This window comes from Anser cygnoides, chromosome 22, assembly GCF_040182565.1.
Source record: "Anser cygnoides isolate HZ-2024a breed goose chromosome 22, Taihu_goose_T2T_genome, whole genome shotgun sequence".
Taxonomy (NCBI): Eukaryota; Metazoa; Chordata; class Aves; order Anseriformes; family Anatidae; genus Anser; species Anser cygnoides.
The window spans coordinates 4,082,368-4,110,000 of record NC_089894.1 but is presented as its reverse complement, the minus strand read 5'-3'; the positions used below and the strand labels follow the sequence as shown (position 1 = coordinate 4,110,000).

The 27,633-nt window shown below is 50.4% G+C and overlaps 4 protein-coding genes and 1 gene segment (V, D, J or C); 4 read left to right on the top strand and 1 right to left on the bottom strand.

Moving 5' to 3' along the window:
* Window positions 1-1,518: 1,518 nt before the first annotated feature.
* Window positions 1,519-2,757, bottom strand: LOC125181642 (T cell receptor alpha variable 1-2-like). The segment is given in 2 exon segments: window positions 1,519-1,844; window positions 2,709-2,757. Coding segments are annotated over 2 exon segments (375 nt in total).
* A 5,540-nt stretch (window positions 2,758-8,297) lies between these two features.
* Window positions 8,298-9,327, top strand: LOC136786823 (feather keratin Cos2-3-like). Its single transcript, XM_066981744.1, has 2 exons — window positions 8,298-8,317; window positions 8,700-9,327. The coding sequence occupies exon 2, from the start codon at window positions 8,721-8,723 to the stop codon at window positions 9,024-9,026; it is 306 nt and encodes a 101-aa protein (XP_066837845.1). The 5' UTR covers window positions 8,298-8,317; window positions 8,700-8,720; the 3' UTR covers window positions 9,027-9,327.
* A 3,638-nt stretch (window positions 9,328-12,965) lies between these two features.
* LOC136786783 (feather keratin Cos1-2-like) lies at window positions 12,966-14,151 on the top strand. Its single transcript, XM_066981660.1, has 2 exons — window positions 12,966-13,079; window positions 13,460-14,151. Exons 1-2 carry the CDS (start codon window positions 12,981-12,983, stop codon window positions 13,793-13,795), a joined length of 435 nt encoding a protein of 144 aa, XP_066837761.1. The 5' UTR covers window positions 12,966-12,980; the 3' UTR covers window positions 13,796-14,151.
* A 3,167-nt stretch (window positions 14,152-17,318) lies between these two features.
* On the top strand, window positions 17,319-18,048 carry LOC136786808 (feather keratin Cos2-3-like). The gene is made up of 2 exons (XM_066981702.1): window positions 17,319-17,339; window positions 17,722-18,048. The coding sequence occupies exon 2, from the start codon at window positions 17,743-17,745 to the stop codon at window positions 18,046-18,048; it is 306 nt and encodes a 101-aa protein (XP_066837803.1). The 5' UTR covers window positions 17,319-17,339; window positions 17,722-17,742.
* A 4,164-nt stretch (window positions 18,049-22,212) lies between these two features.
* LOC136786788 (feather keratin Cos1-1/Cos1-3/Cos2-1-like) lies at window positions 22,213-23,469 on the top strand. Its single transcript, XM_066981664.1, has 2 exons — window positions 22,213-22,326; window positions 22,707-23,469. Exons 1-2 carry the CDS (start codon window positions 22,228-22,230, stop codon window positions 23,031-23,033), a joined length of 426 nt encoding a protein of 141 aa, XP_066837765.1. The 5' UTR covers window positions 22,213-22,227; the 3' UTR covers window positions 23,034-23,469.
* Window positions 23,470-27,633: the final 4,164 nt, after the last annotated feature.

Genomic DNA, 27,633 nt, shown 5'->3' with positions numbered 1-27,633 from the left:
TATGGTTCTTTCTGAAGTTGTATGCCAGCACCGTTATGTCCTCTCAAAATGCCCACTGAGGGAAGGTCCACGCTGCCAGAGCTCTGGGGAAAAGTCAGAGGACAAAGAAGTTTTTTGCATGGGACTTCCAGAATCCAGTGAGTCTCTGTCCCATTGCTTCCTGCCCATGGTATGGAGCAGAGCCCACAGATCGCCAGAGTGAGGGACTGTGCCTATGTCTGGGGTGGGGAGGGGTGTGGGTGAGGTGTTCTGCAGCTGGTGCTGTTCATGGAGGCATTTCCCTTGGGAAGCCTCCTCTGTGCTCAGGGAAGAAAGGACACAAAAACCCCTTGGGGAATAAAGCAGCACTCCAGACACTGTTGGTTCCAGGGAGACTGAGCAGGTACAGGACATGTGGTACCAAGAGTGCCAGTCCATAATACCAGGCAAGAACAGGAAGGAAGGCACTGTTCCTGCAGAGGTGTTCAATGTCCCCAGAGACTCCGTGGGGAGATGATCCCAGGGAGTTGATCAGACCCCTTCTGAGACAAGGCTGAGGCTGATACTGCCTTCCTTGAGAGCACAGAGGAAAAGAGGGCCTATGGCTGCCCCCTGCTGGGAGCTGCCTGCACTGAGCTCTTCTTTCTCTGGGTTGCTTTGCTTCTTGCTCTTGCAAGCAGAGAGAAGAGCTTCCTTGAGTCTGAGGACATCAAAACACCATATTCAGCATGGTTTGTGAGACAGACGAACCTTTATCAGCACATCCTCATTTCTTCTGCTTGGCCTCGACATTTGCTGCCTGCAGGACACCTAGCTTCTCCCAGACATGCAATCCTATACTGCTGTGGGAGCTGGTCACTACAAAACTGCTCTCTGCGCAAGAGCTGGGGATGATCATATTCCCCCAGCTCCCCTAAGGAGACGTCAACAAACTCAGTGGGCTGTAAGTCTTCATTTATCTCTTGCTCTGATTGCTTACTGTGATGAACATGGAGAGCTCTTGGGCCTTTGGCTATCAGGGATATTCTATGTGTTTAGTTCTGTCCCTCAGGCACAGACTTTGGACATGAACTGGCTGAAAGTCAGGAGATAATGAAATGGCTCAGAAGAAAATCCATTTTATTTACTGACTTGTTGAAGGGAGAAAAGAACCCTGCAAATCTGTGTCAAAACTTGTTCTAGGAGTCTCTGGGCTGGGCTGGCCAGGACTTGAAGAAAGGTGCTTTATCATGGGTTTTCAGGAATTTACTCAATCTGGGATCAAGGGGCTGAGAACAAGCCCCTGCAGGAATCCTGGTTTCCAGCAAGATCTTCCCTATTCAGGTACCGCAGAAAGGGAAGAAAAGCAGAGCACTGCAGTCCTGGTCAGCCAGTCAGGGTCAACACTCTCTGCTCAGCCACAGACACCAGCCCCTTTGGGAACGGGGATCTGGCTGGCAGATATCAGGGTGCACAGGGGAAGCAGCACAGACAGGGAAGAACTGAGGGCCCCATCCTAGAGCTCTGCCTTGCACAGACACATCCCCTCCCTTCCCAGGGTTATTGCTCAACCAGGGTACCTCCCTGCACCAGGGTGTCACGCACAGCACAGAGGTACAAGGCGCTGTCAGAGAGCTCGACTTCCTTCAGCTGCAGAACACTGTATTTCCCCGTGATGTTCAGCTCTGTGGTGAAACGGACGTTCTGCTTGGTGCCTGCTATTGCTTGATTTGAAATCAGCTGAGGGCCTTGGCCCTTCTTCTGCTGGTACCAAAGCAAGCCATTAAAGTAGGAGGTCTCGTATGTGCAAGTGGTCTGGAAGGCATTTCCCTGCTCTGTGGTGACTTGTCCTTCTTGCTGGGTGACAGACACCTGCCCCATGATTTCTGGAAGAAAGAGAAGGTCAGCAGCTCTGCAGGGAAGTCTCCAGGCAGGCAAACAGGAGTGGATTCAAACCTGTGGGGGATAAGGCTCCCTGTCCTTTGCTGGGCTGAAAGGTCCTGAGGCCCGGGCACAGCAGGGTGTTTTGGGGGCAGAGCTCAGAGCTCCCTGGCCAGAGCGGACCCTGAGGAGAGCTGTGCTGTGTGCCTGCTCCTCCTGCCTGCTCTCCTTCTGCCCAGAGGACCAGGGCACTGCCTGTCACCCACATACACAGCACCCTCCAGCCATTTGAGGTGCTTATGCAGCTACTGGGAAAAGGTTCAACCAGGGATGACATCCCTGTCATCTCAGGGGGTTCTGAGACCAACCAGTATACACAGGCTAGCTGAGTCATGGCAGGAGGGAGCCCTGACTGTGCAGACAAGCAGGAGGACATTGGAGGCCACAGCAGGAACATGTCAGGCAGAAGACAGACTGGACACCCTGGTAATGTCCATGGGAGGAGAGCTTTAATGTCCCTATACCCACTTGGACAGGATCTTGCTTCTTACTGTAGTAAAGGGAGAAATGTGGGACTGCAAAGACAGCTGAAATCTCCTCTGGTGGTCCAGAAGAGAGAGGCAGAGAGAAATGGACTGAAAGAATAAGAAAATTAGGAGAGGGACCTCAAGTCTCTCTTCTACATCTTCTCTTTTCATTTCAAAGAATAACATCATCTTGAGAGAAGGGGTGCAGAGCCAGAAATGGGAGCCAACATTTACCAGCATTTCCCTTTGAATCAAGAATTGTTCCCCACATAAACGTGGTAAGGTTAATGAGGGCTTCCTGAGGAAAGAAGATTTATGCCTTGATTAAAAGCCAGCACTTACCCAGCAGTTGCCCCAGGAAGGCAGTGAGGATGAGATACCCACAGTGCATGCTGAGACCGACCCTCCTGTTTGCTGAGGGAGAGAGAGTCAGAAAAGCACCTCCCAGCCCCGAGAGAACAGAGCTGCCGGAAATGACTCTGCTGGGGAACAAGGGGAGATGCAGCGATGAGAAATGCTCTGGTCTGATTGTGCCTTAAATGCTCCCTGGGGTTTCTCCCTCCTCCAGCAGGAGCTACCATTGAAGATTTTCACAGTCAGGAACCCTGCTGTGCAGCAGCCCAGGGGCTGTGGCCGTGTCCATTTCTGTTAGGAAAACTTAGCATTTGCAAGAGGAATGGGGCTCCAGTGGGATGTGGGATGCCACAAGCCCGGGGGACACAAAGACAACCTATTCCATAGGGGAAGGTGTGGGGAGTCAGCAGGGAAAAGGTTGTTGGATCAGTGGGTTCCCAGCATCTGAAAGGGCATAACTTGCCTGGGCTATTCCCTTTTCCTTTTGGTGTTATCTCCAACTAATGGTATTTTAATCGGAATTGGAGGGCACTCTTACTGGCCTTCATCTACATTCATGATCCACCCTCATGAATAATAAAAAAAGAGAAGCACCATAAATTATAATTTCTAGTTAGAATTTTTCATGTTCCAGACATTGCCTTGTGTTCTTTCGTGGTGTTCCAGAAGAGTTTGGCTCCATCTGGTTCTTTGTCCTGCAGTCAAGTATCAGAAGCTCAGAAAGCTCTTCCTTAACTTTCTCTTTTGAAGGCTGAAGAAGACTGTTTCTCTCTGCCTCTCCTCATGGCTCACATTGATGTATAACACAAATTTCACATCTGGAAGGAGCCTCTGCAGTTCACCTGACTCAATGTCCTGATCACGCAGGGCCAGCAGGCTGCTGTGGGCTAAGTCCAGAAGGCTTTTGAAAATCTCCCAGGATGAAGACTCTACAGCCTGGTGGGGCCATCTCCTCCAAGGTGTGGTCAACCATCCAGTGAAAAAAATATTTTCTAATGCTCAGAAAGAGCCTTCTGTGTTTCATTTTGTGGCCAGTGCTTCTTGTCCTGGCACTCATCTCCACAGAGGGGAGCCTGACTCCATCTTCTTTTTGCTGTCCCTTCAGTTATTCCTATGCATGAAGAGATCCACCTGAGCCTTCTGTTCTTCAGGCTGAGCAGTCCCAGCTTTCTCAGCCTTTCCTCAGAGGAGAGATTCTCCAGTCCCTCAGTCATAACTGTGGCCTTCATTGTCTCTCTCCAGGATGTCTTTGACTTTCCTGTCCTGGGGAGCCAAGACGCATACAGAAATGAGAGCCAGCATTTAGACACTCTACACCCAGAATGGCCTCTCCAGTGCTGAATCAAGAGGAATGATCACCTCCCTCAACCTGCTGGCAACACTGCTAATGCAGCCGAGGACACCATTAGCCCTCTTGCAGACAGGACACAGTGTTGGTTCATGCTCAGCTTGGTGTCCACCACAACCCTCAGGGCTTTTTTTGCCAAGCTGCTCTCCAGACTGTCAGCATGTTCTGCACCATCTTGGTGGCTGTTGACAGGATGCTAGGGAAGTTGCTGCCTCTGGCAGGCACCAGAGTGTTGGGACTCTGGTTCTAGACTGCTTAGTGCACCCGGAGACCCTCAGAACTCTCTGTTCTTTGCTGATGAAAGTGGCTGCTGCTCTCCCTTTTGCAGGCTGGGCCAGTAGCAAGCCTGAGCATGTATCCGAGGAAGGCACACACATGGAGACACACACAGGACATTAATATAGCTGCTCATACAGACTGCAGCCACAGGCAGGGCATTGCCTCTAACAACAACCAAAAGAACACCACCGGTACTCATCAAAACCTTGCCTACAGAGAGCCAAGCCCCGTTCCTTCTCTCTGTCTGGTCAGGATTGAAGATCCCTGCTGGAAACACACACCCTCACCTACTAGATGTGCAAGCACACCCTTGTTCATGCATTCCATCTCTTGGGAGGAACAAGTTAAAAGGAAATGAATGGCAAGGAAGATGGGATGAGAGCGGCAGATTGTCAAGGAGGATTGCAAATGCACTCAAATGACCTTGCAGCTGGGGGTGCGCAGTCTGGAGAGTAGTAACGTAGGAAACATTGCAGCACTGGCCCTCAGCCCATCTCATGACCCTGCCTGGAGCCTGACTCCTCCTATCCAGCATGTGGTCCCCCTCCTTTCCTCTGGTGAGGCCAGTCTGATGCTTGCTTTCCCAAGGGATGCTTGCCATCACCCATTCATCTCGCAAGCATCCCCACCCTCACAGGGATCTCTCAGAGATTACCATAGGTTCTCAGCCTGCCCAATCTCCATGCCTGGGCCCTGGGCTCCCTTAGCCACCTCTGACTCAGACTTTACAGACAGCTTTTCCTCTCATTCACCAGCTAGTCCATCTTGAAATATGCTAAGAAATGGCACAGATACACCCCCACATATCATGTTAAAGTCACTAAGTGTTGTGGTTTAACTGGTGGGCGGCTAAGTACTGTGAGATGTACGCTCACTGCCCCCCTGCTATGGTGAGGGGAGAAAGCTGGAAAAAAGAAGTGCAAGAGCTCATGGGTTGAGATAAGGACAGTTCAATAAGAAGAAAAGGCAAAAATAAAAATAATAAAAGAAAACAACCATCAAACTAGTGACGCACAGTGTGATTGCTCACCAAAAGCTAAGCAATGCCCAGCCATTCCCTGAGCAATGGCAGCATCCTCATCCAACTCCCCCAGGCTTCATTAATGAGTAGAACATTATGTGGTATGGGATATCCTTTTGTCCAGTTTGGGTCTGCTGTCTTTGATACCAGTTGATCATTAATTCTGTTTTCTCTGAAAAAGGTAAAATATGTACTTTGAGGACAGGGCAAGATGACCCAGGCCTTGGAGATGTCAAAAGGATGATTAACTGAGGAACTGCTAATCAGGAAGGCCATGATGTTGACATTCTTGAGGGAAAACATTTTGATGTGTTTCCTTGAATACATCATCAGTCAACGTAATCTGAATAGATGGCTGAAAAACAAAGATCAGGAGTATTCCAATGTGAACTCTCTGTGTACTATCCTCATTATAAGAGTAAATATCACATCCCTAATCTGGGAGATCCCACCCTAACGAGGGACCCTTCCTCTCTGAAGATGTGCAGAACGATTCTGACATGGCAGCACTATGCTAATTAAGGAAGCAATCAGAGGCAATGGGATTGTACAAGCACGTAAATGCACTGAGAAGGTGTTGTATAAAAGTAGTGAGGAAAGTTTTAAGGGGTTCCAGCTTTGTGGGAAATCACTGGGTACCCTGACTTGCACAATTCCAAAATAAACAATCTCTTGAACCTTCTGTGTGTATTGGCTCATTGCACACCGGATAATTGATCTGGAATTTTAACCTGCTTGTGCCCCCTCCCAGCTTCTTATGCACTTCCGGCCTCCTTGGTGGGAGTCTGGTATGAGAAGATGAAAAGTCCTTGACTTAGTATAACCAGTGTACTGCAAAAGCTAAAATGTCTGTGTCTTTGGATGAGAATTCCCTTTTCAGCCTTAGGTTTTCTTGGTGTCACTATCTCCTGGCAAACCAGCACCCAGGTACTGATAACCCTGATGGGCTTAATCACCCTGTCAGTAGGTGCTCCACACACCCTCATGATGACTCAGCACTGGGGGCTTGATAACACTGGTGTCCCTTCTCACCACAACAATGGGTGTCTCCACACACTGGGGCCAGTGAACAGGAGAGACAAGGGGGCAGGGGTGCACATTAACAGCCCCCTTCCACATTATGGATATTTGCCTTACTGTTGGTTATGCTAACCACACTGCCAGGCATCAGGAGCAGGGGCTGCCACTCACACCTGGCTCACCACAAGCCCCACGTGTCCTTGCTGGGCAGGCTCAGCTCAGAGCTCCATGCAAACTGTGACGAGAGGGAGCTGCTCCTCACAGCACCTGCACCTTCCTGTATAAAGCTGCTTGCTGCAGGCACCAGCGTGGGCTCAGTGCACACAGGTAGACAGCGCTGTCCTGGAGCTTGGCATCTTGCACATGGAAAAGCACGAGAGTTCTCTATGGAGAGCACAGAGAAGAACGTCCTGGAATGCACATGAGGCTTGGACCTGCTCACCTGCAGCAAGAATTGAGTGGACTGGGTCAGGCACTGCTGGTGCCAGAAGATGCAGGGAGCAGAGCTGCTGGTAGAGAAATTGCAGTGCAGAGTTGTGTTGTGTCCCACCTGGATGGCAGTTTCTTGTGCAAACTGTAACACAGAGTCCTTCTATGCATGACCTGCAAAGCCAGAACAGCATTTCAGCACTGCTTGAAAGTGTATCTGTTCTACCCCTCTCTCTCCTGTGTCTATCATTTCACCAGCTTGCTCACTGTCTCCACTCTCCATCTCCCTTTTCACGGGCTGTGAAATGCTGAGCTAAATACACATGCACTCTTCTTTCTGCAGATGCTATTCATTTCCCATACCCAAGTCTGTCATACCCCTGCTTTTTAGCAGTACCTCAGCAAGATTTGAGTCTATTTACTCTCTCTCTCCCTCAGCTGTATTAAGAGTTTGTCTCTCTTCCTGCAGCACAAGAGATGAGCCATTCCTGCCCTACCATCTTTCTATGTCTAACGTAGACCTGTTAGAGTGGGTCCAGAGGAGGGCCTCAAAGATGATCAGAGGGCTAGAGTATGTCAAGGGGTAATGGTTATAAACTAAACGAAAGTAGATTTTAATTAGTTATTAGGAAGAAAATCTTTACAATGAGGGTGGTGATACAGAGGAACGGGTTGTGCAGAGAACTTGTGGATGCCCCATCCTGAAAATTTTCAAGGCTACATTGGATGGGGCTCTTGGCAGACTGTTCCAGTGGAAAGTATCCATGCCCATGGCAGGGAGGTTGAACTCAATGAACTTTAACTTCAATGTCCCTTCCAAACAAAGCCATTCTATGATTCTGCTGTTCTGCGATTCTATGGCACTGTTAGTGAGCTCACAGACTGCACCGAGAGACATGGAGTCAAAAGGAGAAAGAATATTTTTTCATGGACTGCAGTGCTAATGTGGATGAGGGTAAAAGCCAGTAGAACAAATCACACACCCGGGGAGGCAACAAGGGACCATCAGAGTGAGATGAGGTAGAAAGGAAAAGGAAGGATGTGGCACTTCCTCATGCATAGCCATACTTCAGAATCCAACTTCAGCTTGTGGGAGCTTCCTCCTCAGAATACCACTTCAAACATCCCCAACAATGTCACCCAGACAGACGTCACATGACTGCTCGGGACACATCCAGCACTTAAAATGAGTCTTCTGCTATCACAGATGCATTCCTGCCTTAGAAATACTTGGGCTGTTCATCCCAGCACTCCAAAGAAGTCATCATTGGGGAATGGCCATGGCCTAAATCTGAAAATGAAAAGGCACCAGTGCAGCAAACCAACACACAGCCCATATCATTTGCTGGGATGGTTTGCATTCAAGATGAGCTTCTCAGAAAATTGTTACCTCTGCCAAGGGTGCCCCTGGGCCTGCGGCAATGAAGGACCAGTATAAAGAGCAGCCCAGCTCCCTGCTCTCCCATCCAGTTCTCGCACCTCCTCCTCCTTGGGAACCAAGTGAGTCTGAAGCCCTCTCTCCTCCTCTTCCAAAGTGGAAGGGATCTTGCATCAATAGACATCTCATCTGATGGTGGTTCAGTGCTATGCTGGGCCTTGGAGTTCCTTGCCATGGGAGAGGGGTGGATACAGAAACTCTGTGTAGACAGAGGCTGGGACATGGGGCTGAGGCGGCTTTTGGTTTATGTACTATGCAAGAGTGTTCCTGAGCCAGGCTGCTCTTTGAAGGGCCCTGTCAGGACAAAGCGATGAAGACCATGTGCCTCCTGGCACAGCCTCCACCTCCACCCTCAGCAGTTGCCTTGGCTCTTTTGTGATGGGGTAACCAGGCTGGTAAATCACCTGCCCATGTGCTCTACTTCCTCCCTGTCCTCTTTCCCAGGTGCATCTCCTGCCCCCAGACATGTCCTGCTACGACCAGTGCCTGCCATGCAGACCCTGTGGCCCGACTCCACTGGCCAGCAGCTGCAACGAGCCCTGCGTCAGGCAGTGCCAGAACTCCACCGTCGTCATTGAGCCCTCTCCCGTGGTGGTGACCCTGCCCGGCCCCATCCTCAGCTCCTTCCCGCAGAACACCGTTGTGGGATCCTCCACCTCTGCTGCTGTTGGCAGCATCCTCAGCTGTGACGGAGTCCCCATCAACTCCGGCTGCTGTGACCTCTCAGGCATTTCCAGCCGCTACTGTGGCAGAAGGTGCCTGCCGTGCTAAAGAAGCCAGTGGCCATGGCCCTGGGGTTCTTCTCTCCGGGATTACGAACATGGTGCTACACAAAGGAGGAATCTTCAGGCCATTGCTTGCAGACTGACTGACCTTTCTCAGCTCCTCTGGCACATGCTGGCAGGAAGGGGCCAGCCTGCCCTTTCTGAAAATATGGCTCATGCCTCTCCTTCCATCCCTCCAGCTACCTCCTTCTCTCTCTTTTCTTTGTTCTTTTCTTCTCAGAAGACGGGTCTCAGCTCAGAGTGACCTGCTTTTCCTCTGTACACTCATTAAAGATTTTTGTATCTCAGCCTTGGCTGTAGATGTTTCTTACGTCCGTGTATGTCTTCCTGAGCTGTTGTGGGAGAATGGCTTTGCCCTTGGTGGGTATAAGATGGGTGTTTACGGAGCCCCTTCCCGACTCCCAGAAGAATGGGTGGTTGCAACACACTGCAGAGGGTTCTCTCCTGGGCACTGAACCCTGGAGAAGAAGGAAACATCCATGGCTTTTGCAGACAGGGAGAGACAGAGGAAGGAAGGGGAGGGGACAGGGGAGAGAAGGGGAGTAGAAACGGGGAGGGGGAGGGGGAGAAGAGGGGGAGGGGAGGGAGGGGACAGGATGGGAGGCATCACAGAACTGGAGAAGATGGATGCAACTTTTTTGAGGGAGACACTGGCAATGGGATTGGTACAGAGGAGGGAGGATGGTCCCAGGCACAACACAACCACAGCCAAGTAAGAGTGAGTGGAGAGTATCTTGTGTCTCCTCACATGTCTACTTCCACAGGGCAACAAGTAACACCCTCAGGAGCTCAAGGAGGACAGGAAGTGCACTGGAAAACCGATGGTGCTTTTGTAGTCAAGGAGCACAGCAGTGCAGAAGCTCTCACCACAGGCTAGCAGTGTGATGGGTAGCAAGCCCCAGAAGAAGCTCTCAGTGACCGTGTAGGACCAGTGCAGGGCAATCGAAGGGGGAGTTCCATTTGTGCCAAGGAGGGGTGCCCACAGGTCTCCCACCAGACAGGCACAGACCTTCCCTGCCATGGCACTGGAGAACTTCAGTGGGTGGCAAATGGACACAGATTGGTTGCAGGCCATGAGTGTGAAGAGGAGATCCCAGTTTAGGCCCAGGATCAGGTTGTCCAGGGCAATCTGGTCTTGAACACCTCCACGGACTGGGCATACACACCTTCTCTGCACATGCTGTTCTAGTGCCTCAACAACCTCTGTGTTCCCCCCTAACATCTAACCTAAATCTGTCTTATTTTAGTTTAAAACCATTCCCCCTAGTCCTATCATTACCTGATGTACTAGAAGTTGCTCTCCATCTTTTTATAAGGCCCCTTTAAGTATTAAAAATCTGCAATCAGGTCTCTCTGGAGCCTTCTCTTCTGCAGACTGAACATCCCCATCTCTCTCAGACTTTCTTTGTAGGAGAGGTGCTCCAGCCCTCCAGTCATTTTGTGGCTCTCCTCAGGACCTACTCTAACAGGTCCTCATTCTTCTTGTGCTGGGGACCCCAGACCCAGCTGCAGCACTCCAAGTGGGACCTCACAAGGTCATAGCAGAGGGGGACAATCACCTCCATCGACCTGCTGGCCACTCCTCTTGATACAGCCCAGGATGCAGTTGCCATTCTGGGTTACAAGTACGCTTCTTGTCCACCAGAACCCCCAAAAGTCCATTTCTGCAGGGCTGCTCTCAATAAGTTCTTCACACTGTCTGTACTCATGCCGGGGATTGCCCTGATCCAGGTGCAGCACCTTGCGGTTGGACTTCCTGAACCTCATGCGGTTCACATGGACCCACTTCTCAAGCCTCTCCAGGTCCCTTTGGATGGCATCCCTTCCTTCTGTTTTATCAACTGCACCACCCAGTTTGGTGTCATCTGCAAACTTGCTGCACTCGATCCCATGCTCTATGTCACTGATAAAGATCTGAAAGAGCACCAGTCCCAAGACAGAACCCTGAGGGGCACCACTTGTCACCAGCCTCCACCTAGGCATAAAGCCGTTGACCACCACTCTCTGTGTGTAGCCTTCAAGCCAATTCCTTATCCACTGCATGTTCCACCCTTCAAATCCATCTCTCTCCAATTTGGAGCTCAGGATGCCATTTGGGACTGTGTCAAAGGCATTAAAGAAGTCCAGACAGAAGACATTTGTCAGTCTTTGCCTGTCAACTGATGCATTCACTCCACAGAAGTGACTCATAGAAGGCTACCAGACTGTTCAGGCCTTATTTGTGCTTGGTGAAGCCATACTGGCTGTCTTGGACCACCTCCTTGTCCTGCATGGTCTTTGACATTGCTTCCAGAAGGATCTGTTCCATGATGTTCCCAGGTAGATAGATGAGGCTCATCAGTTTGTATTTCTCCAGGACCTCCTTTGAACCCTTTTAAAAAATGTAAGTGACCCTTTTTCCACTCACCAGGGACTTCACCTGACTGCCTTGACCTTTCAAATAGGATGGAGAAAGGCTTGACTTTCTAGTCTTCAAAAGTTTGACTTTCAAGTCTTGACTTGACATCAGCCAGTTCCCTCAGGACCCTGGGATGCATGGCATTGGGCTACATGGATTTGTACCTGGTCAGTTTTGTCCGGTGATTTCAAGCCTGCTCTTCCCTTACAGTGGGAGAGACTTTGCTGCCTCAGCCCTCACCTCAAGGTTCTGGGATTTGAGAGATGTGGGAAACCTGAGTGGCAGAGAAGACTAAGGCAAATAAGTTGTTGAGTACCTCATCCTTCTCCATGTCTGTCTTTACCAGTTCTCCCTTCTCATTTATCATTGGGATTACACTCTCCTTTCCTTTCTTTTCTGGCCAATGCATCTATAGAATCCCATCTTGTTATTCTTTGCATCCTTTGCCAGGCTCAGTTCCAGCTGTGCCCTGGCTTACCTGATCCCAACCTTGCACATCTGGACAGCATCCCTGTACTCTTCCCAGGCCACACGTCCCTGATTCCACTGCCTGTGCATTTTCTTCTTGTGCCTCAGTCTGACCAGCAGGCCCTTGCTCATCCATACTGGTTTCCTGACCTCCCTGCTCACTTTCTTACACAGGGGGTTGGAGAGTCCTTGTGCTCTCAGAAAAGTGTCCTTAAAGAGTTGCCAGGTCTGTACAGCTCCTTTGCCCTAAGGACAGTGTTCTAGGGGATCTCATCCACTACGTCATTAAACAGCTGGAAGTTTGCTCATAGGAGGTTCAGGGTCCTGACTTTGCTCTTTGGCAAGCCCATGTTCCTAGAGATCACAAACTCAACAAGGGTGTGGTCACTGCAGCCCACACTGCCTCCGATCTTAACCTCTTTAAAGAGCTCTTCTGCATTGGAGAACACCAGGTCCAGAAACGCTTCTCTGGTTGACACCAATGTATGGAAGTGAAGAAGGATTTCTCTATGAACAGGATCTGCACTGTGTGTCAGATGTGCACAGGGTTCCTGCACATGAAAGATTTACTTTCTGTCTACATTCTTCTTATTATTCCTTCTAAATAAAAGAAAAAATTTCCTGTTGGGCCTTTCTTGTGAGAGCCAGAAAGGGCCCTGCACAACCTCTTCCCCCATACAGACATCCCTAAGTCAGAGCAGGAGGAGGCAAAACATGTTAGAAGGTTTTCCCTGAGGGCAGTGTTTGGTGGGATAGGGTCATAACCTGGGAGCTGGGCCACCTCTGGGAAAAACAGCTTCAAAGAACCCCTAAGGAGTCACCCAGGCTGACATCACTTGCCTTTACTGGACCCTTCCAGCATGTGAGCTGAGTCTTCTGCCCACACTGACTTGTGTTGCGCGGAAATACTTGGGCCTCCCTACCTGCCACTCAAAAGTTGCCTTAATTGAGGAATGGGCATAAAGCAGGAAATGAAAAACATCATCACAGGAAGGAAACACACAGCCCATATCATTAACTGGGATGTTTTGCATTCAAGAGGAGCTTGTCAGAAAATAACCACAGCTTCAAGGGATGCCTCTGGACATCGGGCAGCTAAGGCCCACTATAAAAGCCAGCCCAGCTCCGTGCTCCCTCATCCACTTCTCTGGCCTTCTCCTCCTTAGGAACCAGGTGAGTGTGAAGCCCCTTCTTGTCCCTCTCATTCTCCAGAAGGGAGTCTCAGCTCTATGGACCTCTTAGCTGCAATCAGCTCTGTTCCATGCCAAATCTTGGGGCTGCTGGTAGTGGGAGAGGGAAGTGGGGAGAAGGTTTGTCATGGAAAGAGGATGGACGTGTACTACAATGGCTTCTTGGCTAGAACCTCAGCTGTAGCCAGATAGTCCCTGGTGGCTTTTTTTAGGCCCTGTCAGGATGACGCCAAGAAGCCCTCGCACATCCCTGCACAGCCTCCAGCTCTCAGCATGGCCTGTGCCTTGGTTCCCTCTCGGTGTGGTGACACGCTACTTCTCATGCATCCCCATGTTCTGCTTCCTCCCTACCCTCTCTCCCAGGTGAACCTCCTGCCCCCAGACATGTCCTGCTACGACCAGTGCCAGCCCTGCCAGCCGTGCCAGCCCTGCGGCCCGACTCCACTGGCCAGCAGCTGCAACGAGCCCTGCGTCAGGCAGTGCCAGAACTCCACCATCGTCATCCAGCCCTCCCCTGTGGTGGTGACCCTGCCCGGCCCCATCCTCAGCTCCTTCCCGCAGAACACTGCTGTGGGATCCTCCACCTCCGCTGCTGTTGGTAGCATCCTCAGCTGTGACGGAGTCCCCATCAACTCTGGATGCTGTGACCTCTCCTGTATTACCAGCCGCTACTGTGGCAGCAGGTGCCGCCCCTGCTAAAGTTGCCAGACAGTGCCCCAGACCAGGACCCCAGGAACTCAGAACATGCTGCTGGACAGAAGAAAAACAGTACTTTGTGCTCCTGTTTTAAGAGGAGCTGACCATCTCTGGCTTGTCCTGCAAAGACAGACAGGAAGGAGCCAGCCTGGTTTCTCTGTCAACATGGCCAATGTCTACCTTTCCTGTTGTCCACTTACTCGCTCTTTTTCTCTCTTTTCCTTTTTGCCCTCTGCTCCCATCCAAGCTCTCTGTGAGGCCCCCAGAAACCAATCAGCTCTTGCTGATCTCCTCTCTCAGGGTCTCTTCTTGTAGTTACCTCTTTTCTCTCCTGAGATTCAATAAACATTTGCAGCATCCCTGAGTGAGTCCCTTCTGGTCTTTCCATCTGCAAAGAGATGGCCAAGGGAGAAAGCTATTGCTTTGGTGGGAATTTTGGTGTCCTTCAGGTGTCTGTCTACAGACTGGTTCTGTTTCATGTCTTTTTACAACACCAAGCTGAGGGGTGCAGACGGTACAGCAGAAGTAAAGGATGCCATCCCAAGGGACCTGCACAGGCTTGGGAAGTGGGTCCATGTGAACCGCATGAGGTACAAGAAGTCCAACCGCAAGGTGCTGCACGTGGCTTGGGGCAATCCCAGGCATGGGCACAGAATGGGTGAACTCACTGAGAGCAGCCCTGCAGAGATGGACTTGGGGGTTCTGGTGGATGAAGGACTCAACATGAACCAGCAGCGCACACTTGCAGCCCAGAAGGGCAACTGCACCCTGGGCTTTATCAGAAGAGGAGTAGACAGCAGTTCAAGAGAGGTGACTGTCTGCCTCTACTCTGCCCTTGTGAGGCCCCACCTGGAGTACTGCATCCAGGTTTTGGGCCCTGAGCAAAAGAAGGATGAGGACCTGTAAGACCAAGTCCAGAGGAGGGCTACAAAAACTACCAGAGGACTGGAGCCTTTCTCCTACAAAGAAAGGCTGAGAGAGTTGGGGATGTTCATCCTGGAGAAGAAAAGGCTCCAGGAAGACTTCATTGCAGCTTTTCAATACTTAAAGGGGGCTTATACCCTTAGACGAGGAGGGACTCTTTACTCAGGGAAATAATGATAGGACAAGGGGAAAAGGTCTCAAACTAAAAGAGGGGAGATTTAGATTAGACATTTGGAAGAAATTCTTCACTGTAAGGTTAATGAGGAACTGGAGCAGGCTGAAGAGAAGTTGTGAATGCTCCATCAGTGAAGGTGTTCAAGGCCAGGCTGGATGGGCCCTTGGCCAACCTGATCTGCTGGGTGGCATACTATAGGTATGTCAGTGACAAAAGAAAGACTAGGGAAATTGTGGGCCCTCTCCTGGAGGAAACTGGAAACCTGGTTACCAAAGATATGGTAAAGGCTGAGTTACTCTATGACTTTTTTGCTTCAGTCTTCAACAGCAAGAGCTCTAGCCATTTAGCCCAGAAGTCCCAGAAGGCAAAGGCAGGGACTAGGAGAACGAAGAACTGCCCGCTGATCAAATGATGGATGATAAAAGGAGATGATCAAATTCAAGAACAGCTAAGGAACCTGAAGGTCCACAAGTGCATGGGACCTGATGAGATGCATCTGCACGTCCTGAGGGAAGTGGTTGATGAAGTATCTAAACCCCTATTCATCATAATTAAGAAGCTGTGGCAGAATGGTGAACTCCCCGCTGACTGGAAGAGGGGAAAAATAACTCCCCATTTTTAAAAAGGGAAAAAAGGAAGACTCAGAGAAGTACAGGCCAGTCAGCCTCACCTCTGTACCCAGCAAGACTATGGAGCAGATCCTCCTGGAAACTATGCTAAAGCACATTAGGAGATGACAGGTGACAGCCCATATGGCTTCACTAAGGGCAGATCGTGCCTGACAAATCTGGATGGCCTTCTGTGATGGGACTAAAGAACTGGTGGATACAGAAAGTGCAACTGACATCATCTACCTGGATTTGTGCAAAGCATTTAACACTATCTCCCATTATATCCTTGTCTCTAAACTGGGGAGACAAAGATTTGACAGATGGACCACTCAGTGGGTAAGGAATTGGCTGGATGGTCGCACTCAGAAATTGTGGTCAATGGCTCAATGTCCAAGATGAGATCAGTGATGAGCGGTATCCCTCAAGGGTCTGTACTGGGACCAGTATTAGTTAATATCTTTCTTGGTAGCATAGACAGCCGTGCATTTGACACATTGAAGGGAAGAAATGCCATCCAGAAGGACCTAGACAGGCTTGAGAAGTGGGCCCATGCAAGTCTCCGGATGTCCAACAAGGCCAATGTAAGGTCATTCACATGGATCAGGACAATCCCAATCACAAATACAGACTGGGCTGAGAATGGCTTGAGAGAAGCCCTGAAGAGAAGGACTTGGTGGAGGTGTTTGATGAAAAACTCAAGATGAGCAAGCAAAGTGCACTTACAGCCCAGGAAGCTAACCATAATCTCAGCTGCACTGAAAGAGGTGTGACCAGCACTTGGAGGGAGGTGCTTGTCCCCTTTTACTTTGCTCCTCTGTGACCCATCTGGAGTGCTGCATTCACCTCTGGGGCCCCCAGCATAAGAAAGCCATAGACATGTTAGAGTGGGTCCAGAGGAGCACCATGAAGATGATCAGAGAGCTGGAGCATGTTAAGGGGTAACGGTTATAAACTAAAAGAGTATATATTTAGATTAGATATTAGGAAGAAATTGTTTACTATGAGGATGGTGATACAGAGGAAGCGGCTGTACAGAGAACTTGAGAATGCCCTGTCCCTGGAAATATTCAAGGCCACGTTGGATGGGAAACTGGAAAGCCTGTTCCAGTGGAAAGTATCCATACCCATGGCAGAGGATTTGAACTTGATGATCTCTTCCAACCAAAGACATTCTATGATTCTACCATTCAGTGATTCTATGGCATTGTTTGTGAACTCACAGATCGCACAGAGAAGGGCAGGGTTGAAAAGGGAAAGAATATAAATTCTGGAGGGCAGAGTAAATGGGGATGGGATCAAAAGCCAGTAGAACAAATCACACACCCGGGGAGGCAACAAGAGACCAAGAGAGAATTAAATAGGGAAGGAAAGGGAAGGATGTGACATGTCCTCATGAACAGGAGTCCTTCAGAAACCAACTGAAGCTTGTGGGAGCTTCTTCCCGAGTATGGCACTTCAAACAGTCCCAACAAAGTGACCCAGACACACATCACCTGACTGCTCAAGGCACATCTAGCACTTGAGTCTTCTGCCTTCACTAATGCATTCCTGCCCTAGAAATCCTTAGGCCTTTCATCCCAGCACTCCAAAGAATCCTTCACTGGGGCATGGGCAAGACCTAAATCTGGAAATGAAAAGGTAGAAGTGCAGCAAACCAACACACAGCCCATACATATTATTAGTTGGGATAGTTTGCATTCAAGATGAGCTTGATAAAAAATTATTACCTTTGTTAAGGGTGGTTCATGGCCTATGGCAATGAAGGACCAGTATAAAGAGCAGCCCAGCTCCCTGCTCTCCCATCCAGTTCTCTCACCTCCTCCTCCTTGGGAACCAGGTGAGTCTGAAGCCCTCTCTCCTCCTCTTCCAAAGTGGAAGGGATCTTGCATCAATAGACATCTCATCTGATGGTGGTTCAGTGCTATGCTGGGCCTTGGAGTTCCTTGCCATGGGAGAGGGGTGGATACAGAAACTCTGTGTAGACAGAGGCTGGGACATGGGGCTGAGGCGGCTTTTGGTTTATGTACTATGCAAGAGTGTTCCTGGGCCAGGCTGCTCTTTGAAGGGCCCTGTCAGGACAAAGCGATGAAGACCATGTGCCTCCTGGCACAGCCTCCACCTCCACCCTCAGCAGTTGCCTTGGCTCTTTTGTGATGGGGTAACCAGGCTGGTAAATCACCTGCCCATGTGCTCTACTTCCTCCCTGTCCTCTTTCCCAGGCGCATCTCCTGCCCCCAGACATGTCCTGCTACGACCAGTGCCTGCCATGCAGGCCCTGTGGCCCGACTCCACTGGCCAGCAGCTGCAACGAGCCCTGCGTCAGGCAGTGCCAGAACTCCACCGTCGTCATTGAACCCTCTCCCGTGGTGGTGACCCTGCCCGGCCCCATCCTCAGCTCCTTCCCGCAGAACACCGTTGTGGGATCCTCCACCTCTGCTGCCGTTGGCAGCATCCTCAGCTGTGACGGAGTCCCCATCAACTCCGGCTGCTGTGACCTCTCAGGCATTTCCAGCCGCTACTGTGGCAGAAGGTGCCTGCCGTGCTAAAGAAGCCAGTGGCCATGGCCCTGGGGTTCTTCTCTCCGGGATTACGAACATGGTGCTACACAAAGGAGGAATCTTCAGGCCATTGCTTGCAGACTGACTGACCTTTCTCAGCTCCTCTGGCACATGCTGGCAGGAAGGGGCCAGCCTGCCCTTTCTGAAAACATGGCCCATGCCTCTCCTTCCATCCCTCCACCTACCTCCTTCTCTCCCTTTTCTTTGTGCTCTTCTCCCTTGGGCTGTGGGGCTTCTCAGAGCCAGCGTTCTCGCTGCAGTAACACCAGACACATGCCCTGTATGAACTCTGCCATGGGCAAGGGAAGCTGCCTCTCAGTTGGCCCTGGTGATCCCTGCACTGAAGGGTCTCAGTTCAGAGGGACCTCCTTTTCCTCTGTACACTCATTAAAGATTTCTGCATCCCAGCCTTGGCTGTAGATGTTTCATCCCTCCATGTATGCCCTCCTGAGCTGTTCTGGGAGAATGGCTTTGCCCTCAGTGGGTATAAGATGGGTGTTTATGGAGCCCCTTCCTGACTCCCAGAAGAATGGGAGGTTGCGACACACTGCAGATGGTCTTCTCTTGGGCACTGCCACTTGGAGCTGAAGAAGACATCCCCTTGGGAGACATCCCTTGGGGATGTCTTCTGGCCCCTGGGCCCTGGCAAGGAAACATCCACCCTTCTCTTACAGTGTCTCTGCCCACAGCCACCCACACCAGTCCAGCAAACAGGGAGCACAACCTCTGCTGTCCTCACGGAAAAAGCTACAAGTGTGTGGGAGGCCATGGAGTCAAGGCACCCTGCAGGCTCTCGGGAATGGGCTTCCTCTTGCTCAGGGCAATGCTGTACTGGGAAAGCAGGAGGGGGTAGAAGATGGATGGCAGTTGTGGGGATGGGTGGAATAAGTGCAGGGACACCCCACCTCTTCTACTCTACCTTCTTCTCCACTCCTTTGCCCCACCTCAGGGCTATGGCCAGCAGACATCACCATGTGCAGCAGAAACATGTGCACCATGCAGCCCAACCGCTCCCAGCACAGCACTTGGCAGGGTCCAGGTGTTGGCACACGTGCAGGACCGACCCCCTTCATAACTCAGCATTGGTATTAGGCACACTGGGCCACACACGGCAATCTAAAGTTCCTGAGGACCCAACAACCCCTTGGGCCGTGGCAGCCCAAGCAGTGCCCATGCCCCCATGCTGCTCTGGGGTGCCCACTTCCCTGCAAGAATGGAGAAGCTTTCCTCAGGCCCAGGACCTCTGAGGCTTCTCCAGTGTCAGGACCACATCTGCTCCAGAGAAGCTCTGTGTATGAGTTGATTGCCCTCCCCCCCCCCGGGGACGTGGCCATGACAGTGTGACACCTGCACTCACAGGGACCTCCTCACACTTATTTCTGCCTTCCCAGACCATGTTTTTTTTTTTTGCTCCTTCTCAGGCAAGAAGTTGTTCCTGTGTTTCTTCTTTCACATTTGTTGAGGGTATCTTCGGGATGTCTGCGTTTCTCTGGTGCCTAGATGCACTTTAAGGACGCCCGTGATTTCAAGGCCCAGTTCTCAGGCTGGCAGATGTTTCTCCTGTCAGTGCTTAGCTGCCACCTGATGTCAGCACTTTCCCGTTACAGAAAGGTTACCTCTGTAACAGCTCCCATCAACAGGGCACCATGTCCTTGCTTGATTACAGCTCTGTTTCCTTACGGCTCCACATATGGCCCAGCTTGGTACAGCTTTGTCATGTCCAGAAGGAACCAACCATTCAGGCAAGAGGGAGGATCCAAAGGTGTTCTGGGGTAAACCCTTTGCCTTTCCTGGTGTCAGAGCAATGCAGTCAGCTACAGCTACAAGAGAAAGTAACCAGTTTAGCCCAGGTGAAGGTCTGGCCCTGCCAGGACTGAGGTGTGAGGTAGACCGCAAGAAAGAGACCCAGGCAGAGCTCTGACAAACATTTCTGGTTTGTTGGGATGGCCCATTGCCCTGGAATGGCTGGCCTGTGTTGCAATACCCTAACTGCTTGGTAATTCCTGGGGACATAGGTTTCTTAATTGCCCTACTCTTTATTGCCTACTCTGAAAGCCCCAGGAGACTGTTAGCAGTATATAAGCCTTGGGTGAAGTTCTGGGCACATGTCCTTGGCAAGTGGAGCTGCTTCTGCGTTTGCACAAGGGAGCTGAGCTTGGATGAAGCACCCACTAAGCTGAGCATCCCTCTGGCACAACTGGAAATCACTTTGCTGGTTGCACTCTGAAACCCCTGTGCTCAGAAATCCCTCAGGTGAAGGAGTGACAGATGTCCCCTTTGCCTTCAGGAGAACCAGCCTGACATGGGCTGAATGAGAATCTGTCCCCTCTGCGATGCATTTCTGAGACAATGCTGGCAGGCGTCTACAGACAGGTGTGAGGAGATATGCCTGGCTCCGGCATTGACTCCTTGAGGACCTGACATTGTCCAGGGGTGGAAATCCCTGACTGACAGGCACTGTCAGGAGCATCGCAGCAGTGTGATTCTCCTGTACATCCCAAGGCACAAGACAGAGGAGACACGCTTGGAGACTGGGAGAGATCTCTGGCAGGCTTAAAAGATCCTTGAGGTTTCCACTGCGTCTTCCCTTCAAGCACAGGACGAACAAACATCTGTTGGCCATGGCACAGGTAAGGTTGATCGTACCTTGAGCATGGCATGGTTGATTGTTCACACAAGGCAAAACCTGCTCAACATCCACATCAAGAGGAGGATCGAGGCTGAGAGGAAGAGGCATAGGATTTGGGAGACACCCTGTAGCGGAGGGGAAAAGCCCTGGACAAGAAAGGGTCACCCATGGAGTGAATAGAGATTCCCTGAGCAGCTGAAGAAGCTGATTTGGATTCTGAAAGAAAGAGAGCAATTTCATGGTGTTGGTGATACTTTGTTGTTTTTCCTCACAGTAGACAAGCTTCTGCGGAAGTGGCTTCTGGCACGGCAGATGAGCCCTCAGTGATTGTGACAAAGAAGCAAAACAATATACCTCAGGCTCCCTGGCTCTTTGAGGTGTATTTGGTCATCTGTTGGCAGAAACCTGACACAGCCTTGAAGGCTTGGCAGGGACAGTAGCAGTCTGCAGGGCCTGCGGGGTTGTTCCTTCAGGCGTCCCTGAGAGTCAGAGCCTTCAGACATCCCGAGAGGGCTTTGGGGCCAAACACAGTGCTGGCAGGCAGGTGCAGGCAAGGCAGGCAAGGAAAGGGGGAGGTGGTAGAGGAGACACAGGTATCAAGGAAAGAGACTCACAAGTGTATGGCTGGCAGATATTGTTGTCCAATAAAAAGATTGGATTCATTATGTGGTATGCAGTGAGCCAATCCACACACTAGGTCAAGGGATTGTCTATTTCAGAGTTGCACAAGTCTGGGTATGCAGTGGCTTCCCTCAAAAGCTGGCAAGCATAAGGCCTTTCCATGCCACTCTTTATACAATCCCTTCACAGTATATTTACATGTTTGTACAATCGCATAGCCTCTGATTGGTTACATAATTAGCATAGCGCTAACATGTCAAAGTCATTCTGCTTATCCTCAGAGACTGGCTGTGATAAGGGAATCTGCTGGAGTGCCCCATGCCCAGCTGTTCTGCTGGGTGTCATGACAGAAATAAGCTTCCTTCACATTAGGATCCTCTTCTTATTCTGTCTTACAAAAACAGACACTAAATTACCCCTGTGTCCTTGTTTTTTTGTTTATTTTGTTTGTTTTTTTGTTTGTTTGATTTGTTTTGTTTTTTGAGATCCATAAAGGGCCCTGCACAAACTTTCCCCACAAACGGGTATTCCCGTATGAGAGCAGGAGGAGGCAAAACATGTTAGAAGGTTTTCCCTGAGGGCAGTGTTTGGTGGGATAGGGTCACAACCTGGGAGCTGGGCCACCTCTGGGAAAAACAGCTTCAAAGAGCCCCTAAGGAGTCACCCAGGCTGATATCACTTGCCTTTACTGGACCCTTCCAGCATGTGAGCTGAGTCTTCTGCCCACACTGACTTGTGTTGCGCGGAAATACTTGGGCCTCCCTACCTGCCACTCAAAAGTTGCCTTAATTGAGGAATGGGCATAAAGCAGGAAATGAAAAACATCATCACAGGAAGGAAACACACAGCCCATATCATTAACTGGGATGTTTTGCATTCAAGAGGAGCTTGTCAGAAAATAATCACAGCTTCAAGGGATGCCTCTGGACATCGGGCAGCTAAGGCCCACTATAAAAGCCAGCCCAGCTCCGTGCTCCCTCATCCACTTCTCTGGCCTTCTCCTCCTTAGGAACCAGGTGAGTGTGAAGCCCCTTCTTGTCCCTCTCATTCTCCAGAAGGGAGTCTCAGCTCTATGGACCTCTTAGCTGCAATCAGCTCTGTTCCATGCCAAATCTTGGGGCTGCTGGTAGTGGGAGAGGGAAGTGGGGAGAAGGTTTGTCATGGAAAGAGGATGGACGTGTACTACAATGGCTTCTTGGCTAGAACCTCAGCTGTAGCCAGATAGTCCCTGGTGGCTTTTTTTAGGCCCTGTCAGGATGACGCCAAGAAGCCCTCGCACATCCCTGCACAGCCTCCAGCTCTCAGCATGGCCTGTGCCTTGGTTCCCTCTCGGTGTGGTGACACGCTGCTCCTCATGCATCCCCATGTTCTGCTTCCTCCCTACCCTCTCTCCCAGGTGAACCTCCTGCCCCCAGACATGTCCTGCTACGACCAGTGCCGGCCGTGCCTGCCGTGCCAGCCCTGTGGCCCGACCCCGCTGGCCAGCAGCTGCAACGAGCCCTGCGTCAGGCAGTGCCAGAACTCCACTGTCGTCATTGAGCCCTCTCCCGTGGTGGTGACCCTGCCCGGCCCCATCCTCAGCTCCTTCCCGCAGAACACCGTTGTGGGATCCTCCACCTCTGCTGCCGTTGGCAGCATCCTCAGCTGTGATGGAGTCCCCATCAACTCTGGGTGCTGTGACCTCTCTTGTATTGCCAGCCGCTACTGTTGCCGCCCCTGCTAAAGATGTCAGACTCTTTCCCAGACCAGGACCCCAGGAACTCAGGACATGATGCTGGACAGAAAAACTGAACTTTTTGCTGTTGTTTTAAGAGAAGCTGACCGTCTTTGGCTTGTCCTGTAATGACAGACAGGAAGGGGACAGCCTGGGTTCTCTGACAACACAGCCAATGTCTACCTTTCCTGTTGTCCACTTACTCACTCTTTTTCTCTCTTTTCCTTGTTACCCTCTGCTTTCTGTGAGGCCCCCAGAAACCAGCCTGGATTGACCTGCAAGCCTCTCTCCGTTTGTGGGCCAGGTAGATGGATGCCCTGTGGGAACTGCGCTGTAGGAGAAGCTGAAAAACTTTTGTCTGTTCCTCCTGCTTCCCGCTCCCAGGGCCTCTTCTTTCAGTCACCTCATTCCCCTCCTGAGAATCAATAAATGTTTGCAGCATCCCTGAATGTGTCCTGGTCTGGTCTTTCCATCTGCATAGAGATGGCCAAGGAGAAAGCTACTGTTTCGGTGGGAATTAGCTGCAGGTGCTGCCTCACTCCTCTGTGCATCAGGGTGTGGGGCACATTGCAGTGATTCATCTTTCAGTCACTGTCTCTTGAAGCTGAGGAAGACATCCAGTTTCTCCACAGCCAATGGCCACCAGTCCTTGACTTGTGACGTTTCTCCCTAGGCATGTTCCCTTGACTTTGGAGGCCCCAGTTCTTCGGGGAAGAGTGTTCATCTTGCTTTGGGTGGAGCTGTGCTGGGGATGGGGACTCAGACAAAGATGTTCCCAAAAGATGGCAGGAACTGGGAATGGGTAATTGTCTTGGGGATGGCCCTCTGTCTCTACTCTGCTTTCCCCTCTCCTCCACCACCTGATCATGAGCAGCACGTCTGGGCATGAATAGCAGGTACAGCTTGCCTGTGCAGTCCTATCACCCCTGAGCACAGCATCTGGCATGGCCCAGCTGTTGCCAAGATCTATAGTGCTGAGGGGATTCACAAGTTCGTGCTGCTACCAGGTACAGGGGTGCACTCAATCTCATCATCTATGTCACTGATGAAGATATTGAAAAGCACCAGTCCCAAGACAGACCCCTGAGGGACACCACTCATCAGCAGTGTCCATCTGAATATAGAACCGTTGACTACTACCCTCTGGGTGTGGCCATCATGCCAATTCTTTATCCATTAGATAGTCCACCCTTCAAATCCATATCTTTCCAATTAAGAGATTAGGATGTCATGTAGGACTGTGTCAAAGTCCTTACAGAAATCCAAGTAGATGACATCAGTCTTCCCATGTTATTTCATCATAGAAGACCACCCAATTGGTCAGGCATAAATTTACCCTTGTTGAAGCCATGCTAGCTGTCCTGGATCACCTCCTTGTCCTGCATGTGCCTTAATATTTCCTCCAGAAGGATTCCACCTTATCACCAATCAGAAGACTGAGGCAAAGAAGTTAAGTACCTCTGCCTTCTACACATCTGTCATTACCAGTTCTTCGTCTTCATTTGTCAGAGGCGCTACACTTACCTTAGTCTTTCTTTTTTGTCCAATGTACCTGTAGAACCCCTTATTGTTATTATTTGCATCCCTTGCCAAGTTTAGTTCTGTCTTGGCTTTCCTCATCCCATCCCCACACATCTGGACAGAGCTTCTGCACTCTTCCCAGGGGACACAGTCCTGTTTCCACCGTCTGTACATTTCCTTCTTTTGCCTGTTTGACCAGCACATCTTTATTCAACCATGCTGGTTTCCTAACTTCTTGCTTGATTTATTACACATGGGAATAAAGAGCTCTTGCACTCCAAGGAAAACATCCTTAAAGAGTTGCCAGTTCTGATCAGATCCTCTGTCCCTAAGGACCGTGTCCCATGGGATATCATCCACTAGATCTTTTAACAGCTGTAAGTTTCTTCTTCAGAGGTTCAGGGTCCTGACTTTGCTCTTTGCCAGGCCCGTATCCCTCAAGATCACAGACTCTACCTGGGCATGGTCACCGCAACCTAGGCTTCCTCCAATCTTAACCTCTTTTATGAGCTCTTCTACACTGGTGAGCACCAGGTCCAGTAACACTTCTCCTTTGATTTGTTTCTCTAGTACCTGGACGAGGGAGTTTTCCTCAATGGACTCCACGTGTCTCCTGGATTGCTTACTGCCTGCCATGTGGCTTTCCCAGCAAATATTCATGTGGTTGAAATCTCCCAGGAGGATGAGAGCCTGTCAGCACGATGTTTCCTGTAGTTGGTGCAAGAAGGCCTCTTCAACAGACTTTTCTTGATAAGGCAGCCTGTAGTAGACCCCAACCACAAGATGCCCTTAGTTGGTCCAGTCCTTAATTTTTACTCACAGGCTTTCAACCTGCTCATGGCTTTATCTTAGGGGGAACTCTTCACAATCTATCCATTTCCTAACATAGAGGGCAACACCCCCACCCTTCCTTACCTGCCTGTCTCTCCTGTAAAGCTTGTAGCCCTCCATTCCAATGTTCCAGCTGTGTGATTCACAGAATCACAGAATCACAGAATCACAGAATGTTAGGGATTGGAAGGGACCTTGAAAGATCATTTAGTCCAATTCCCCTGCCAGAGCAGGAACACCTAGATCACATCACAAAGGAATGCGTCCAGGTGGCTTTTGAATGTGTCCAGAGAAGGAGACTCCACAACCCCCCTGGGCAGCCTGTTCCAGTGTTCTGTCAACCTCACCGTGAAGAAATTTCTTCTCGTATTTAAGCAGACCCACCTATGTTCCAGCTTGCACCCATTGCACCTTGTCCTATCATTAGATGTCACTGAGAAGAGTCTGGCTCCATCCTCCTGACACTCACCCTTTACATATTTATAAACATTAATAATGTCACCCCTCAGTCTCCTCTCCTCCAAGCTAAAGAGACCCAGCTCCCTCAGCCTTTCCTCATAAGGGAGATGCTCCACTCCCTTAATCATCCTCGTGGCTCTGAGCTGGACTCTCTCAAGCAGTTTCCTGTCCTTCTTGAACTGAGGGGCCCAGAACTGGATGCAATATTCCAGATGTGGTCTCACCAGGGCAGAGTAGAGGGGGAGAAGAACCTCTCAATCTACTAACCACACCCCTTCTAATATGCCCCAGGATGCCATTGGCCTTCTTGGCCACAAGGGCACAGTGCTGGCTCATTGTCATCCTGCTGTCCATCAGGACCCCTAGGTCCCTTTCCCTTACGCTGCTCTCCAGCAGGTCAGTTCCCAACTTATACTGGTGTCTGGAGTTGTTCTTGCCCAGACACAGAACTCTACACTTGCCTTTGTTATATTTCATTAAATTTCTCCACACCCAACTGTCCAGCTTGTCTAGGTCCCACTGGATGGCAGCATAGCCTTCCAGCGTGCCGGCCACTCCTCCCAGTTTAGTGTCATCAGCAAAGTTGCTGACACTGCACTCTATTCCCTCATCTGAGTTGTTGATGAATGTACTGAATAATACTGGTCCCAGTACTGACCCCTGAGAGACTCTGCTAGATACAGGCCTCCAAGTAGACTCTGTCCCACTGACCACAACTCTCTGGCTTCTTCCCTTCAGCCTGTTCACAGTCCACCTCACTACCCAATCATCCAGACCACACTTCCTTAGTTTAGCTGTGAGGATGCTGTGGGAGACTGTCAGATGCTTTACAATCGAGATAGAGCATGTCCACTGCTTCACCATCATCTATCCACCTGGTTATGTCTTCATAAAGGCTATCAGGTTGGTCAAGCATGAATTCCCCTTGGTGAAGCCATGTTGACTGCCCCTAATGACCCTTTTGTCCTTGATAAGCCTAGAGACAACACCAAGGATAAGTTGTTCCATCACCTTTTCACAGATGGAGGTGAGGCTGGCCAGTCTATAGTTACCCAGGTCCTCCTTCTTGACCTGTTTGAAGACTGGAGTGACATTTGCTTTCCTCCAGTCCTCAGGCACCTCTCCCGTTACCCACAACTTACCAAAGATGATGGAGAGTGGCTTAGCAATTATTTCCACCAGCTCCCTCAGCACCCGCAGGTGCATCCCATCAGGACCCATGGATTTGTGGATGTCCAGCTTACTTAATCAGTCCTTAACCCAATCCTCATCAACCAAGGCAAACTCCTTATTTATTCTGACTTCCTCTGGGGCCTCCGGGGTACCCAGAAGAATAAAATACTTGAAGAAGCCCTTTCTGTTGTCCTTGACTCCTCTTGCAAGGTTTAATTCTAAGGAGGCCTTAGTTGCCTCCCTACATTCTCTGACAACAGTCTTATATTCCTCCCAAGTGGCCAGCCCCTCCTTCCACGATCTGTAAACTCTCCTCTTCAACTTGAGTTTGCCCAGCAGTTCCAGGTTTAACAATGTAGGTCTCCTGGCTCTCTTTCTTGACTTCCAACCTGTTGGGATGCTCTCATCTTAAGCTTGGAAGTAGCAGTCCTTGAATTCTAACCAACTATCTTGGGCCCCTTTAACTTCAAGTACCCTGTCCCATGGAATTCCCCCTAGCAATTGCTTGGAAAGGCCAAAGTTGGCTCTACTGAAGTCCAGGGTTGCAATTCTGCTGGGTATTCTGTTCGTGACAGATGAGATCTTGAACTCTACCATCTCATGGTCGCTGCAACCAAGGCTGCCC

What these genes read in the sequence shown, in the direction of transcription:
- LOC136786823 (XM_066981744.1), top strand. Translation starts at nt 8,721, where the DNA reads ATGTCCTGCTACGACCAGTGCCTGCCATGCAGACCCTGTGGCCCGACT.
- LOC136786783 (XM_066981660.1), top strand. Translation starts at nt 12,981, where the DNA reads ATGCCTCTGGACATCGGGCAGCTAAGGCCCACTATAAAAGCCAGCCCA. An exon ending in TTCTCCTCCTTAGGAACCAG is followed by an intron (nt 13,080 to 13,459) that starts GTGAGTGTGAAG and finishes CCTCTCTCCCAG; the next exon opens with GTGAACCTCCTGCCCCCAGA.
- LOC136786808 (XM_066981702.1), top strand. Translation starts at nt 17,743, where the DNA reads ATGTCCTGCTACGACCAGTGCCTGCCATGCAGGCCCTGTGGCCCGACT.
- LOC136786788 (XM_066981664.1), top strand. Translation starts at nt 22,228, where the DNA reads ATGCCTCTGGACATCGGGCAGCTAAGGCCCACTATAAAAGCCAGCCCA. An exon ending in TTCTCCTCCTTAGGAACCAG is followed by an intron (nt 22,327 to 22,706) that starts GTGAGTGTGAAG and finishes CCTCTCTCCCAG; the next exon opens with GTGAACCTCCTGCCCCCAGA.